This window comes from Pelecanus crispus, chromosome 7, assembly GCF_030463565.1.
Source record: "Pelecanus crispus isolate bPelCri1 chromosome 7, bPelCri1.pri, whole genome shotgun sequence".
Lineage (NCBI taxonomy): Eukaryota > Metazoa > Chordata > Aves > Pelecaniformes > Pelecanidae > Pelecanus > Pelecanus crispus.
Window position 1 is genome coordinate 30,001,389 of NC_134649.1, and position 15,664 is coordinate 30,017,052.

A 15,664-nucleotide genomic window follows, 5' to 3' on the forward strand; every position below is an offset into this window, starting at 1 on the left:
CCCCTTCCCCTCTCAGGAAGCCCTTAGCTAAGTCCAGCAGAAACTTGATGGTTGATAGAACACACATTTTGCTGGAATTTGCCAGCTCAGTCAAACACAGAGTACACAGAGCTCCTGCAAAAGTCTTCCTGTTCACTGGAGCATAGGGTTTTGCCTATGGCATAGAATTATAAGGCATCCACCTACTAGAAGCATCCGATCTGGAGGGACTTGCAGGATCCATAGCTCTGGAGCAGCCTACCAAGTGGGATGAGCACAGAGGTACAATTCCCTTTCACAGATAATTTAAAAATACTTCCTCTTATTCCTAACTGGACAGAAACCAAAAATTCCAAATAGTGTAATCCTCCATGAAAGAGAACAAACAGTTCTTGTCCTTGTCAATGAAAGGAAGTGAAGATTACAAAAATAAAATTAATTACCTAGTGCAATTTATAGCAAGTATCTTAGGTTTTCGTTTTGCCCTAACAGCGAAATTGTTATGGACAATAATGACACCACATAATTCTCTGTCTTTTAAATCACTTCCAGTGAAGTGAATCTATTCTGCTAGAAAGGGAAAGGAGAATAAATAAAGCGCAGAAAAGTAGACATCTATTTGATGGAACTTACCATATTTCACCTGTGCAATGTCACCAACTACTATCTCTGCCACTGGGATTTGGATAACTTGTCCACCTCGGACAACAGTAAATTTCTGTTCTTGCTCAATGCGACTTTGAAGACCACGAAACTGCTTCTCCTTGCTCCAGTCATTGAAGGCAGTGACAAGTACAACACAGATGACAGAGAGTAGGATGGCAGCACCTTCAATCCAGCCAGCTTCAGCCTCACCTTCATCTTCAGCGCCTCCTGTTGCAGTACCACATCCTGCAAAGACAACATTAAGAATCATTCAGTCAGGCAAAGATCAGCTTTATCATGTTTATCACAAGAAGAAAAACTTGCTGTGAAATGACAACAAGGTCAAGAATTGCTTTTCAAAGTACTGTCTGCTAAATGAAACATGGCAGAATAGAGAAAAAGTAGAAATAAAGATGTCTGAGGAAAAGAGAAAGAAAACAAATCAATAGAAATTTTAGATCTTTTAATTTTTCTACTGAACAAGCTATCCTAGGTAAACCCAAACTAAACAAATGGAAAACGAAGGCTGTTATCTAATAGAAGGGTTGATAGCTTCACCAGAGCCATCAAGCATTTCCCGAAATAAGGAGAACTTACTAACAGTAGCAAGAAAGACTAAAACACTGAGCAACATCAATCAATTGAAAGCAATGACTTCAAATTAAGACTAAAGAAAGCAGATTAAAACAGATTTAAGAAATAATTTTCAATACAATTTCTAAATGTTCTCAACTAAACACACTTATACGGAACACTCATTTAAAAAATACTGAGATGAACTAAGTGTATTAGTATTTAAATGTGATAATGAAATGTATTAGGGAACACTGAGTAAAAATAATAGCCTAATATTAATTCATCATTCTGCCTTACAGAGAAATATAGTGGCATGCTTTTAGAACTGCAAGTATATTATTTCTGTCACAAGTAAAACAGTGTTAAAATAATACATTCTATGTATTAATTCTTAAGTGTTAATTCTGAATTGTTTTATACACACCTGCTAATTATTTTTTTCAGTCATATGCAATTAAAATCTAATATATTTCCTAGACAGTATTCACAAAATAAAACTAATATAGCTCTCCTCCTTAATGAAATAAGACCTAAAAAAAGATAGCAAAGTACACATACTAGAATCACACAATTCAGAGCTATCCCAATTGACAGGAGAGAAAAAAAGAACTCAGTCTGAACAATAGAGCCTCCTTTCCTTAGTGACCAAGGAAGAAAACAAGTCTTTTAATTTTTTATGAAGAACTGAACTAGGTAGGCATTTGACATCACTTTTCCATCTTCTCCAGGTACCAGGGAGTTTAGCAACTTAGCAACCGTGTTGCTTCCATCTATGACTAAAGTTTAATTTTGGTATATTCGTCACCTGCCACTAGAGGGAATTAACAAGCAATTTGATTTCTATTTTTAAGTTACAAAGATTTTCCTGTAACATAAGCATCATAATTCATTAACCAGCTGAGTAATTACTCTTGCATATGAACAGTAACAAAATTAAGAAAAGTCAAAGGAAGAAAGATCAGACTGAACCTTCAATAAGTGAAAAGAAGAAAATTAAAATAAATCGAGTTTTTACCAATGTTCTCTGTAGTTTAAATTTGGACTTAACCTAATTGAAAGGCAGAGCATATTCCCAAGAGACGGAGCCTTCCTAGCAGGGATGCCCTTAGACTGATGGGCCATGTGAACCTTTATCTGCAGTACAAGAACCTCGCTGAAGAAACCATTTTTATAGCACCCAAGAAAGAAAGTAACCTTCCTTTTGTAAGTTCACTACCTTAAGCTACTTAAAACCAGTCCCAAATGCAACTTACAAACTACATCTTCAATTTCTTCCTTCAGCAGAACATTACTTTTGGGAAGGACTAATGAACTTTGCTCTGTTTAACCTTAATCATCTTCATTGGTCTATGTTAGATTTTAGATTCCTTTTCCAAATCAGTAGATTAACTTTTGCCTTGTTTGGATTAAGTGCTTTACTGGTACAAGTAATTCTGTTTTGGCAAACATAAGACAAAACTTCACTACTCATTTTTCATTACATACGATGTAGAATTAAGTATCATTAATATCCTATTCTTTTTAATGGCATACCTCCTCTTCTATTTCTCACAGAAGAAACATGGCCTCATCTAGCCACAGTCAAAGACCGATTTTATTTCCTTCATAGATGGTTGAAATTTAGTCTAGCTCGTACAAAAGTACAAACAGGTGTTGTTTCCTACGGTGATCTCTTGGTCCAGGTTAACTGACAACAGTAAAATGCAGATTGACCCATAGAGGTGGGCAGCTCAGCTCTTCAGTGCTTTTAGGCATTTCCACTGGAGTGATATTTATTTACTTTATTCTATAGCATGCCTTCTTATGCTTTCACTGAAAATCTTTGACTTCTGCATATGGATTACTGATAATTTATACCATGGTATTTTCTACAAAATGAAGAATAAGCATTATGTAATACTCAAATACAAGTTTTTAATTTGAGCTATATCAGCATACTCCCAAAAAATTTAGCCATTTGAAAGACACAAGCTGTGCTTTGTCCTTCATTATAAGGATCCCATTATGGTTCTGGACAATTCTGTGTGTAAACTTTATAGTGATATTATATGAGTAGAATATCCTCTCTACAGCAGAAAGCTACCAGTTTTGAGAAAGTCATTGCTATTATTCCAAAGAACCAATAGGTCTGGTGACTGCCTCCAAGATGTGTGGGAGAAATAAAACGGCAGCTAGTCTGTGCCCTTGAACCCAGTGCTAACACACTGTACCTTGAATGGCTTGGAGAGTAATATTTCTGTGTTCCTTCAGGAAAAAAACCCCAAACTTCTTGATCCAGTTAAAACAGGTAAAAAATAAAAACAGTCATTGACTTTAGTAATGAAATTAATTTTGTGTGTATGTGTTGTCAGAACAGATTTCCATGTTATTATAAATAATGCCATTCCTAGTATATTCATATAACCAGACAAAATAGTCTAACATAGCATGTAAATAGTACAAGATGTTATCATTAAGATGAAAGGAATTGTGTTTACCTGTCTCATAGATTATGCGCAACCAAAGAACATAATTCACTTTTCATACTACAGCTGAAAAAATGTTTGTAAGAATGAAAGAAAATCCGGAGAAAACAGACTGAACTTAAATCAAGTTCTTGGAAAGTGTCCCTAAATTTGACAAGCTTCTGCACTGAGTAACAATTCATGATTTTAACTTTTAAAATCCTGAGAAAATTCTCCATAACCCAATGGATACAACAAAAGTTCAAATGCATTTCATTTATTTTCTGTTCATTCAATCAGACAATGCTAGATTCCGAAGGGGGTAAGGTATATGAAGGGGAGGAAGGAATTCTTGGAGTGAGAGCCAGGAGTACAGAAATTAATTTAAAGACATGGTCAAAACAGAAGTTAGTCTCTTACATGGATGGAAGAAACAGTGAGTTGCTTTACGGATTTTCATATCCTTATTGGTTAAGATTTAATCTGGCTTCTAAAAAAATAAAAAGTGTTGCTTCTTATGGTCCAGGTTCTCTGACACACTAAGAGGTAAATTTGCACATAGAGGGCTAGCATGAAGCAGACAGCTCACACTGTTTTTATTCAATGTGACTCAAAATTAAAACAGTCAACCAGGAGATGGGACACACAAATTTTTCTTCCTGCCCCACCCCCCCAAAGGATCAGAACTCAGGACCACAATTTAAAAGACCACAAAAAGGTTGATAGTACACAAATGGGAATCTTACTGCCCTGCAGATCCCCAGCCTGCAGGCTGCCCAACCATGTCCTCTCCTAAGCACCATGAACACATGTGTTCCTATCTGCTCTAGCTGATTCCCTCATTTAATCCCACGTCAGATGAATGGTGGTCCTAAACTGTCAGAAAAAAACAGTACTTCATTAATTATCAGTATGTTTCAGGTTACGAGGAAGCAGAATTTCAGCTATGTAAGGAGTGTGAACATAAAGGACTAGGTATCTCCAAGTTCAAGCAGCAGCTGAGAAAGGCTTCTCAGTATCTGAGATTTCCAAGGTAGATATTTGTTAACAACGGTTCAGAAATGAAATTGCACTTTTTGTAGATCTAGCCTAATATAACTAAAACCAGGCTCTTTAAATGATTAACCAAGCTGATCATCAGACTTTCCCAGAATTTTGTCCTTGCTTTTTACAGTCCCACAGAAATGAAATGGGATAAAAGTGCTAGATAAATGAATGCAAAATGTGCACATCATTTTCATTATAGGAATAAACTCTAGCAACTTCAAGGGAGTAAATAACTATCTAGTTCTTACAAAAGTAAGATTTCAGAACAGATTTTTTTTTAAACAGAGACTCACAGACAAGCAGGATTTAAAAACGCAACCTGCCCTTCAAAAGATGACCTATCTGTCAGGAAACATTTTCTTGAACTATGTTGTGTTCTTGCTTCAAAACTATTTTAGAAGTAGTCCCTTTTAATAGAAAAAAAAAAAAAACCAAAAAGGAAATTTGCATCTCCATTTGTATAAGTTTGTAGAATTCTTTCTTATATACTTAATGAAAACCCATTTTTTTTCTTTTTCGTCTGCCATTATATCACATAGGATTTTCCAGAAATTCTAGAAAGACTTATCTGAATTTACAGGAAGAAACTGTATGTATTCATAGGAGAAAAAACCCACATACTTCTTAACTGTACATTTATACTATCTGTCCTCCTTATTGTACTACACAGCATTGACTTTACAGATAAGGGAATAATTAGGAATATAAATAAGACATGCAAAAGACCGAAAAATAATATGCCTAAGCAGCAAAATATATTTTAAAGCACCTAACATTTATTAAGAATGCTCATATAAGCTTTAAAAAATTGTGTTAAGGTCTAAGATTACTGTTATGCTTTCACAACATAGTACTTGGTTCCCAATGTTGCCAAAAAATATGCCTGTGATTTTACTGAAAGGCACAGACTGAAAGCATCACAAAAGAATTTTTAAAATGCATATGTGATTTGTGGTAGGGTTTTATTCCAAGACAGTGAATTGTGAAGCACTCATTTAAAATTGTATTTAACATAGGTCCTATCTGTCAGAAAATTCAATTTCAAAAAAGTAAACAAGTTTTTAATATGAAGCTATTTTCTACCATAACTATGAGCATATGCCATGTATGTGTCATTCCCCAAAGTCTCATCCTCATGAGACAGAAAATGCATACTCAGTTTGAAACTCAGATTATAAAGATTTGACTGCAAGTCAAGATTGTAAAGCGCTGTAACTCCTTTGGCATAGAAAAGCAGTTGAAGTCATAAAATGGATTAGCTTATTCCAGAAGAGTGTGCAGGAATATACAGGTGAGCTGAATGTCCCACAGAGGAATGGGAGGACCTGACAGCACGGCCTCAAAGAACATTCAGAAACACAAAAGGGGTTTAATATGATTGTGTCCTCCATAAAATATCTCAGAAGTACATTACCAAAAACTTGTGGAAGCACAACAGAATTTTAAAAGCTTAAAATTTGACCAGAAATAGATCAGCAAATACTGTTGAAAAAGTTTTCTATAGAAGGGAGATGAAAGGAACATAGAATCCAAAGGTAATGAGGATTCAGGAAAAAAAAAAAAAGAGTGGAAAATAATTCAAACCAGCACACGTATTCAGTCCATCTGAAGGTGCAGTGACCTGGGTTTCCATCTCCTCAGAGATTGTGAGCAACCCGGGCGCAAGAGCTATGGGCTACAAAACCTGCCCAAGAACCCAGAAAGCTCAGCCTGTGATGGACCCTTTTATGCACTTAATTAATTACCAGTAATTTCAAAATTAGCCGGAGAAGCCTACTCTGCTTTAGCAGTATTTTAATTATATATAAGGCTTGAGAAAGAAAAAATAAGAAAGGCAGGCCTAGGACATTAAAAGGGAATGGAACTGTATGATAGAAAATACTTGAACACACTTGTGCCAAAAGGGGAAGGCAAGAAAGGAGAGGAAGGTTACAAGAGCAGGTTAAAGCATTTCAGGAAGACAGTAAGCAAGAAACGTCACTGTAACTGGCAGGAGAAAATAATTTGGTTGATGTTATTAATCGTTTCAGTTTGGTGAAAGCCAGAAAAGGCGAAAGGAAAAAAAAAGGAAAAGGCCACAAATAGCCAGACAGCATCATCTGACAGTTTACCAGGCTCATGTCCTATTGGAAAATGGTATATTTTAAGGTCATAGACACCATTTCAGTACATGTTTCCCATAGTATCAACCAAATCAATGCAGGGCAAATACAGAAAGAAGCGTACAAGCACTGTGCAGCTGATAAGAATATCTGTTTAAGATTTCAAATAGTTATGAGGAGATTCTTAAAGCTGCTTTGAATAGGATAACAATTATAATTACAAACCATACAGTCTTAAGCTGCAGCATGGTAATTTTTAAATCAGAAAAAGTAGATTTTTAAAAATCTGTGAACATCTGTATTCCTAAGTCCCAACCTACAGCACATACCTCTCAGCTACTCATTTCAACCTACACATTTCTATTTTTAAGCTGAGAATACCTTGTGGCATTTAAATTCCCTAGGAAAATCTCATACCGCCCCCAGAGGTAATTTTTTTAGTCAGTCAAACTGGTTTTGTCATCAGAAAGCCAACAGTTCCCATGATAAAAACTTTTCATTTCATCGCTTTCTGTAAAGACATTTTTCCTTAGCTGCAACTCCAGCACTGATGTTATTGAAGCAAACTGAGCAGCTCTAAGTTACAGCTTTTTCATTAGTAGAGCTGGGCTCTTGTTACTAACATTATAAGTAATATTACTTATTTTATCAAACGTATTCAGTTGGATAGGAAAAGGAACAGTAACCAAAAATTATGCAATAAATATCATTATCTCCCTTCCTTAACAAGATTTTTAAAGCTGTAACAGATACTGCAATATTTATTTTTACAAATTCCTTGTTGTGTCGTATCATTTGCTACAGAATTAGTCCAAAGAGTGATTGCCAGTTACTGAAGTGCCAGTATTCCTTCCCAAAATCCTCTGTGTGATGATGCATCATCAGCTGTTGAACCATTCCCAGTAAGGGCACTGCACGAGGCAGTAAGGCCACAGGCTGGCCAAAGCTCAAAGCGTCACTGCAGTGCCATAGGTAGCAGCAAAGGTGCAGAAGTTACTAGAACTTCAAAAATGAAGTTTTCTGTCTTTCTCTCATACTCTCCAAGGACTTATTCAACCGTGAAAAACATTTTCTAGTTACTTGTAGTTAAGTCAGACTGTGTTCTTCAGAAACACATTTGTTTCTGTGACCAGCCAAGCAGAAGGGATTTACTAACATGAGACATTCATACTACACACATTTCAGGTTTAGGGTGCTTGTATATCCACTAAAAGCTATTTTTGGATACTTATTTGAAAACAATACTGAAATTCCTTTCTTTGTGATACATCAGTTAGTTATATAAGGACTCCACCCAGGGGCGGGGAGGGGTGGAGAAAAAGAAAATATACTGTCCCTGTAGGTTAGTTATATAACTATCAACTTTAGAGTTCAATATTAAATATTTACACAGTTTTGACATATTCATGCAAGGAAACAAATCTATAAGCCCTGAAAGCATATATATTCACACATTCCTCAGCCTGATCACAAACATTTGTGAGCAGAGAAATGTTAATTAAAATACTCACTCAACTTCAAGAGATGCAATATGTCGAGCAAGATTCTTCTGACTGGCACCTCCAAAGAAGTGCATTTTGTAAAGATCAGTCAAAAGGACGGGGTCCTAACTCCACCAAAGGCAATGGAAGGGAACGGGACCATACAGCTAGTTCTATAATGTTTATACTCAGTTTTGTTTCCTTATGTTGCCACTTTAAGTAGACAAAGGCCAACAGGGGAAATTTAGTCACAAGTCCTGCTCTTAGGGATTGCAAGAGAAAACCTTGACATCTGATTGCTATAGTTTTATTGTATGTTGCTTAGAGCTAAAAACGTCTGGTAAATATAGCCACATATTCAAAAGGTAAAATACAGTTTTCAAATGTAAGAATCAGACCTTGAAAGTTGTTCTCTGTGTTTATTAATAAGAGTTCAAGTGCAGTTACTCAACAATGCTTGCAAGGTCATGTCCTAGCTGAGTTTTACTTATGGAATTAATACTTCTGGAGAATCTCTTCCTGGAAAATACGTGAAAAGATTTTATATTCCATCCCAAAGTTCTAATTCTCATTACCTCATGTCCCCAGTTGAGAGTTAAGTCGTGCTTGGCAACCTGGAAATCCATCTAATGAGCAATACCTAAAAGCAACCCAGTTTTGTTGATGATCTACACATCTCTAATGAAGGGAAGGTATCCATGGGACTTAAGTTTTTGCAGTCAAACACAGATTTGTAGAAACCAGATGTGGGTCACTTTACATAATGAAACAATTATTTAATTTGCAGGTCCCATATGACACAGTGTGCACATTTTGCACTTTACAAGTTCTTCATGTATTGTTGCTGAAGTCAGCTCAAGTCTTAAACGTATGTCATTCATCAATATCACGGACATCCAGTAATGAATTTGCTCCCTAAGCACACTTTGTGCTGGTGAACAGTATAGAACTGATAGTTTTTATATAGTCGAGCAAAACCAGAGTGAAACCATTCTTTGGACAAATGCTTGTCTCCCAAAAACTGACGTTCTATTTCATCCCATCTGTATTTTAGAAGTGATACATATGCTTTTTTCTGAGTCCATGATGCATACAGTATCATTTCCATACTTCCTTTAGAGTTATCCATTCTTAGGCAGAGAGTGATACCTAACTCAGGCTTTCCTTGCTGAATCTGAGAATTGGTGTATAAACCTATGTTTTCTTTCTTGTTTCTTACAGAGACACCAAATGTATGGTATTTCCAGATTTCCACATTACAGTAAAAATATCAGTTGACAAAAAAACCCACAAACCACTACTGGATGAGCAGAACCTCACTTGTTCTATTTCATTCAAAAGGTGATGGGTTCAAAGGAAACAGGGGAAAGAGTCAGACAGGCAGACAGACAGACTGTATACCCAGACAGAAAAGCAGGAAGTTAAGAATCAAGAAGTTTGTAATAGGGAAGCTTCAGAAAAGACAGTATCTACTAAATAACATTTTAAAGCAACCTTGAATAATCTAGAAGTAGGCCATTTGTAGGCATTTTAGAATATGGTAAAAACCAGGATAGCATATTATAAAACAATCAATGCAATATATTTTCATCAAAACACTTATAAAAGAGCACACAATGAAAATTCTGGTTAAGGTTGTAGTCATCCAGGATGTATAAAAATGTAGTTATAAAATTCTCCAAATCTAAGTCACTGTTCCAAGAGTGCAGACCAGGTGTACGTGGTCTTAACCTTAAACACTCTTGCTCAGTCATTCAGTTCAGGCTATTTTCTCAGGGTTTTTCACGGGAAAAAGCTGAAAGGCCTTGGTTCAGTTCCAATGCAGAATAGAAATATGTATCAATAGTCTGGAGTGAAATTTGGTTTAGTGGCTAGCCTTGATACCTCCAGTTAGGGTTTCTGGGGATAACTCAACTGATTTGACTATATCAGAAAGGTAAGTTTAGACTGCATCAACAACAGGGCAAACCAACTTACCGCAATGAAGAACACGTAGCACAAATAAGGGATTTCCTTTGGATGATATTATTTAAATGTCAGAACTATGACAAAACTGAATGTAAAAGACAAACTAAATTTGAAAGATTTATGTACTGAATTGGATTAACAGTGTAGGAGACTGATCCCAGAGAACTGCATGAGTTTTGAATCACATAAATGAACACTAATATAAATGGCATTGGTTGATTCAGGGTAAAATAAGGAGGGAAAGGAACATCTTTTTTCATGATCATATATTGTAAGACCACACTTGGAACAGGTTATTATGCTGATACAAACAAAACATTATGAATAAAACTCATAGGAAGAAATTAGAATTTCCATTGGCTTGATATTAGCAGTGAAGTGGTTGTCCATATGTTGACATTTATTCACTTGGATAAGTTTAATTAAGTTTGATTTAGAATTCTAACCTTGCTATTAAAAAACCCACATAGGGAATACTGCAGCTACTGTGGTAGAGTTGTCTTAGGAGACCCTTACTAAACATGAATGGCCCATCTAGGTCCTGAACACACAGATGAAGAAAAAAAAAAATATAATCTCAAGAAAATATGGTACATTTGGAACTCCAACTATCCCAGCACTCTGTACAAACATGCTGGAAAGCTAAAGCTGCAGTTAGTTTCTAAAAACGGGAAGAATGCTCCCATTTCTCATGTAGTAATCCCTGACAATTTCCAGTACTTCCTAAATACAGCTGGATAGATAGGAGGATTTGGACACTTCCTCAGCTACCACTCTCAATGCACATCACTGAAAGCACCAGGAAACACAGAAACCCATGAAAATAAATAAATGCTCAAAGCAAACTGGCTATCATCAAGGCACTTGACTGTAGATTGACCAAAGAAAAACATTTAATGTTAACACAGAGTACCAAATATTTCATAAATACATAATCAGATTGAGAGCTGGCTTACTCATGCTTCATCTACTAAAGCCTTATAAGCAAAGCCCATTCTCTTTCTTTCTGAAGCAGAATGATCAGAAGAGCAAATCACTGAAGAAGGTTTTTAGTGTGGCATCTGCCTGAGTAATGGATATTTGTACTGTTCCGTCACTCCTCGATTGTGTTCTAAAATAAACAAAATGTACTTGCTTCCAACAATATTCCCTTCTTTCTTTTTTTTTTTTTTGTGCTTGACAACAAGATGTTTTAATCAAGATGATTTTAGAGAAAGACTGTATTTAACAGAAATGCTACCAAAAATTTGCAAGACAATATTGAAAAAAGTTGACTTTGCCTGGAAATCTTGACAGACATTTCATCGGCGCTTCTAAAAAATTGAACTGGAGCATAGCACGAAGTTATGATTGCTGGCTAATACACTTCATACATCTAGAGCATTTAAAGAGTAATTGTCAACTTCTTCCAACCTACAAGCCCTGCAGAGAGAGGTTAGTAAGAATAGGTTACTGATTTTAATATGCCCCTTTAAAATAATTCATGGCTTCTCAGAGATCCACAGAACACACCTTGAAAGCCACTGATTAATACAATTGCAACTAAGTAGCTTAAGCAACCTAACACAGCTAGGATACTGCAAAACCAGAAAATTAAACCAGTGCTCTATTGAGCTTAGTCTATGGTGATGTGCTCTAGAGCCTGTTCTTGAAACACCTCATCTCTTTTGATGCTGTTACTCCCCCACTCATCAGTCATATTCATGAGAACAAGAAAACCAAGTTGAAAAAGATACGGAAGATTTATAGACCTCAGTCACAAGACCAGCTCATGAACTGCAGTGTTTATTACTTTCATTAAATTTCTCATCTTCATTACTTTGTGCTATAGAGGTGAAAAATCACGTCAGTAAAAGATTAAACATTATATCATAATGTCTTGCACCAGAAGGCATTAAAAAGTTCTATCAATGCTAGCAAATAGCGCAGCCCTGTAAAAGTAGTTTTACAGTGCAAATCTATGTGCTTAAGGAAACATGTTTCCAGACCATATTTTTCAGTTTAGTTTCATCCCAAAGGATGGGATGAAATCCCATCTGAATGCACATCCAGTTTATGCACTCCCCAAGAGCATCCTGCAATGTGAACCAAAGCATATTAACTAGGGACAAACAGGAGATGTAATTTCTGAAGTATACTCTAGATCCAAACTAAATTGTTAATGTAGATACATCCAAAGCAAGCTAAAGTTGCATGTAATTAGGATAACCTCCATTTAGAACACAAATTCTGTATATTCTGCATATTAATTTTGGTTTCAACTCATCTAGTTTTTAAGATTCTAAAAGTTTATGCATGCTTAACTGAAATAAGATGACCAGCATATCCTAGACAGAAAAGGCAGAACTCCTTATGCAATAATAGAAATAAATTGGAATCAACTGTTCAAATTGTTACTTTTCTGATAGGAGATATATATGTACATAGAGATTATATATATATGCATATTTTCATGTAACACATGTATGCATATGCACGCACGGAAACGTACTTAAAAAATAGTACAATTCAGTGCCATTACACCTAGTACTCTACTGCATCAGATGTAATAGATGTGGACTGTAATACTAAACACTCACTTTGTGCTTCATTCCTGAAGGTGGAGCTCAGCAGGGTGGGGGCTTGTTCTATTCTCTGTCTGATAAGCTTTAGAAATATCCCTCAAGTGCATCTATGAATGTTTGAAGTTGAGACATTTTAAGATTCGTTTCCCAAGGTCCCAATTCAATGCCTGATTACACATGCATGTGCATATACTTCATACTGAGTTTTAGATATTTCGTCTCCAAGGCCTGTTTTATTGTTACTGGTTTCTCCAGGAAAAAAAGCAGCAAAGTGCTATACATCTACCTTGTCATCACAATTTTGGTGTTCAAAAAGGTATACCTATTTTGTTTCAGTCATCTGTGCTCAAACATTTTTTTCCTGATAATAATTTTCTATTCTAATTCAAACACACCAACAGATATGAACCGTAAGTGCATGCAGACTTTGGGTTTTCACATCATTTGTTTGAACTCATGCAGACTAGCTGGCAAACAGCCAACTGTAAAACAATCCTATAACCTGATCCAAAAATACTTTGAATTAAAAAATGTCACATAATAAACAGGTGATTTTGCAAATTTGAAAAATATTTGAGATTTTAAACCTGTTAAATTAGAACTGATTTTTTTAATTCACAATCAAATAAGAAAACACCCGGTACTCCTGTATTTCTGGTTTCTTTTATAAGCTATTAATGTTAGCTTTTGACAATAAAGATGTTTTCAGAACTTTGGGGTTTTCATTGGTTTGGGGGAATTCTGTTTTTTTTTTTTTAACCACCAGGTAAATAATTTTAAGATAATATTTTGGTTCCCTTTGTCAAATTCAGTGCAATACTTGTATTCCTCTGTATTAGTGACATGTCATTCAAATTTCAAATGCCTATTGAAAAAGATGGGTAAGTTCCCATAAACAGCTATATAGTGGTATTTATAATAAAGTTGTCTTCAAGTAGACAAAATATGGCTGGAAATAGAATCATAGAATGCTTTGGGTTGGAAGAGACCTTGAGAGATCGAGCCCAACCCCCCCTGCAGTAAGCAGGGATTGAACCTGTGAACTTGGCGTTATTAGCACCATGTTCTAACCAACTGAGCTAACCCGGCTGGTCAATACAATACAAGAAATTGGTCTTCACATCCATGTAAAAATATAACAAGGCGGCAATAAGTTTAAATTCTTACAAGAGACATTTAGGTTATATACCAGGAATAACTGTCTCACTGCATGGACACTTAGGCAAATTATCTAAGAAAGACACAGAATTTCCATCACTGGAACCTTTTAAAAATAAGCATGATAAATTTCTGCCAAGAGTGGCTTAAGTAACATTGATAGTGCTTTTGAGTATGGGGACAGACTAAATGACCAAAAAGTTCCTCTCAAGGTTTTCTCACGTCCTGCCTCTTCTTGTTTGCCTTTGGATACTGTCATCAGGCTGTGGATTAATCAGGCCAGGGAGGAACAGAGACTGGAGCGCTCTCTGATTTATATACCCAGCACTCGTCTCAGCACCGCACTCCTAATATAGGGAGTGCTGGGGAGCCTAAAGTAAATACAACTTTGCTGCTCTGCATAGCTTGAAAACAAGGCCTGCAAGGCTTGTTCTCTCTGTTGCGGTCACAGTCCTCCTGACTCTCGCTGGGTGTAGGCGACAATGCACTCTCCCAAAATCTACAGAATCAGCCAGCATGAATCTGCATAAATATGCCAGCGTAGCCAGGTTTATTACTCTCCTAGCACAATCCAGCAGAGAGGCACCAAAGGAGGCTGCTGTGGCGCTGTCGGAGCTTTTACATTCTCCGCAGTAGGGTCATCTTGAGCACAGGTGTACAAAACCCCAGAGAGGCTCTGCAGGTTCAGTTTATGTCCTGACGGGTTTGTCAGCTACAGCTGAACACCAACAGCCAGGCTCCATCTGGCTTTATAAACAATCCACCAAACCACCCTTGCATCATGCTCTCCAAGACCCCATACCACCCAGGACTCTCGCCAATTCATCTAGTACTGGAGCCCTAAACCTAAATTTGTCCCATCTTTTGAATCTAGAAAACAACATAAAAGCAAAAACGTTTCAGAAATTAAATGGCGTATCCAGGTAATGACAACTCAAATGTGCACAATTTTCTCCTCATGAAAACAGCCTTATACAAGTATTGGAAGACAGCAAGATAATTTGCATGCATGAGTTCGGACACACGTGTAAGAGGTGGACACTCCAACCTGTTCTGTTCTCTGCTCCTGGATATTTAGACCTTGCACTGAAGTATGATTTAGGGCAGGAATTAACAAGTGAGATACTTTCTTCAGCAAATTCTTAAAGGAACTAATTTATTTAACAAAACAGATTGGGCTAATGTCACTAGAAGCCATATGCTGCTTCACCTCATCCTAGCTTTGGGAGGAAGGAGGTTAAATGGTGGGGTTCTGGCAGAACAAGCTGTTTTTAAGAGGGAAAATACTTCTGTTTCTCCTATTTTCCAGGATGCCAACTGTTTCATCCCTGCTGTCCCCAGCTGACAGACAGTTGAGACTGGTTTAAAAAATCCTTTGGGAATCTCATGCGTTAATTTTTACAAAGAATTATAAAAGTATTTGAGTGTGTGCAACAACACTCCTCAAAAGTTGTGTTTTGATATCTCTGAAATTAATCTATACTTGGAGATATATTTTATATATCTACTATTTTATATAAAAATGCTATTTTCTAATAGCTACAATTCTGTTCTCTCAGCTTCTCTTGCAACTCTTCTTCCTTGGACAGCACAATAAAAACGTCTAGTACAGTGATAGCTGGATCAGTGTTGTTTATTTAGCAACAAAGATGATAAAGGATTCCTATTAGGACATATCAGCTTTTAAGGCTGCATTGCCC

General features: G+C 36.4%; 1 protein-coding gene across 15 annotated transcripts in view; it reads right to left on the bottom strand.

Annotated features, from left to right (window-relative positions):
• The window catches only part of ATP2B2 (ATPase plasma membrane Ca2+ transporting 2), a 189,987-nt gene that overhangs the window by 105,506 nt on the left and 68,817 nt on the right, over window positions 1–15,664 (bottom strand). For 12 of the 15 annotated variants that reach the window (XM_075714574.1, XM_075714576.1, XM_075714573.1 and 9 more), the window contains one exon: window positions 613–870. The exons of the other annotated variants lie outside the window; for them this stretch is intronic. In XM_075714574.1, the coding sequence (XP_075570689.1) occupies window positions 613–870 (258 nt within the window). The remainder of the gene's footprint in view (window positions 1–612; window positions 871–15,664) is intronic. 15 annotated transcript variants of the gene reach the window in all.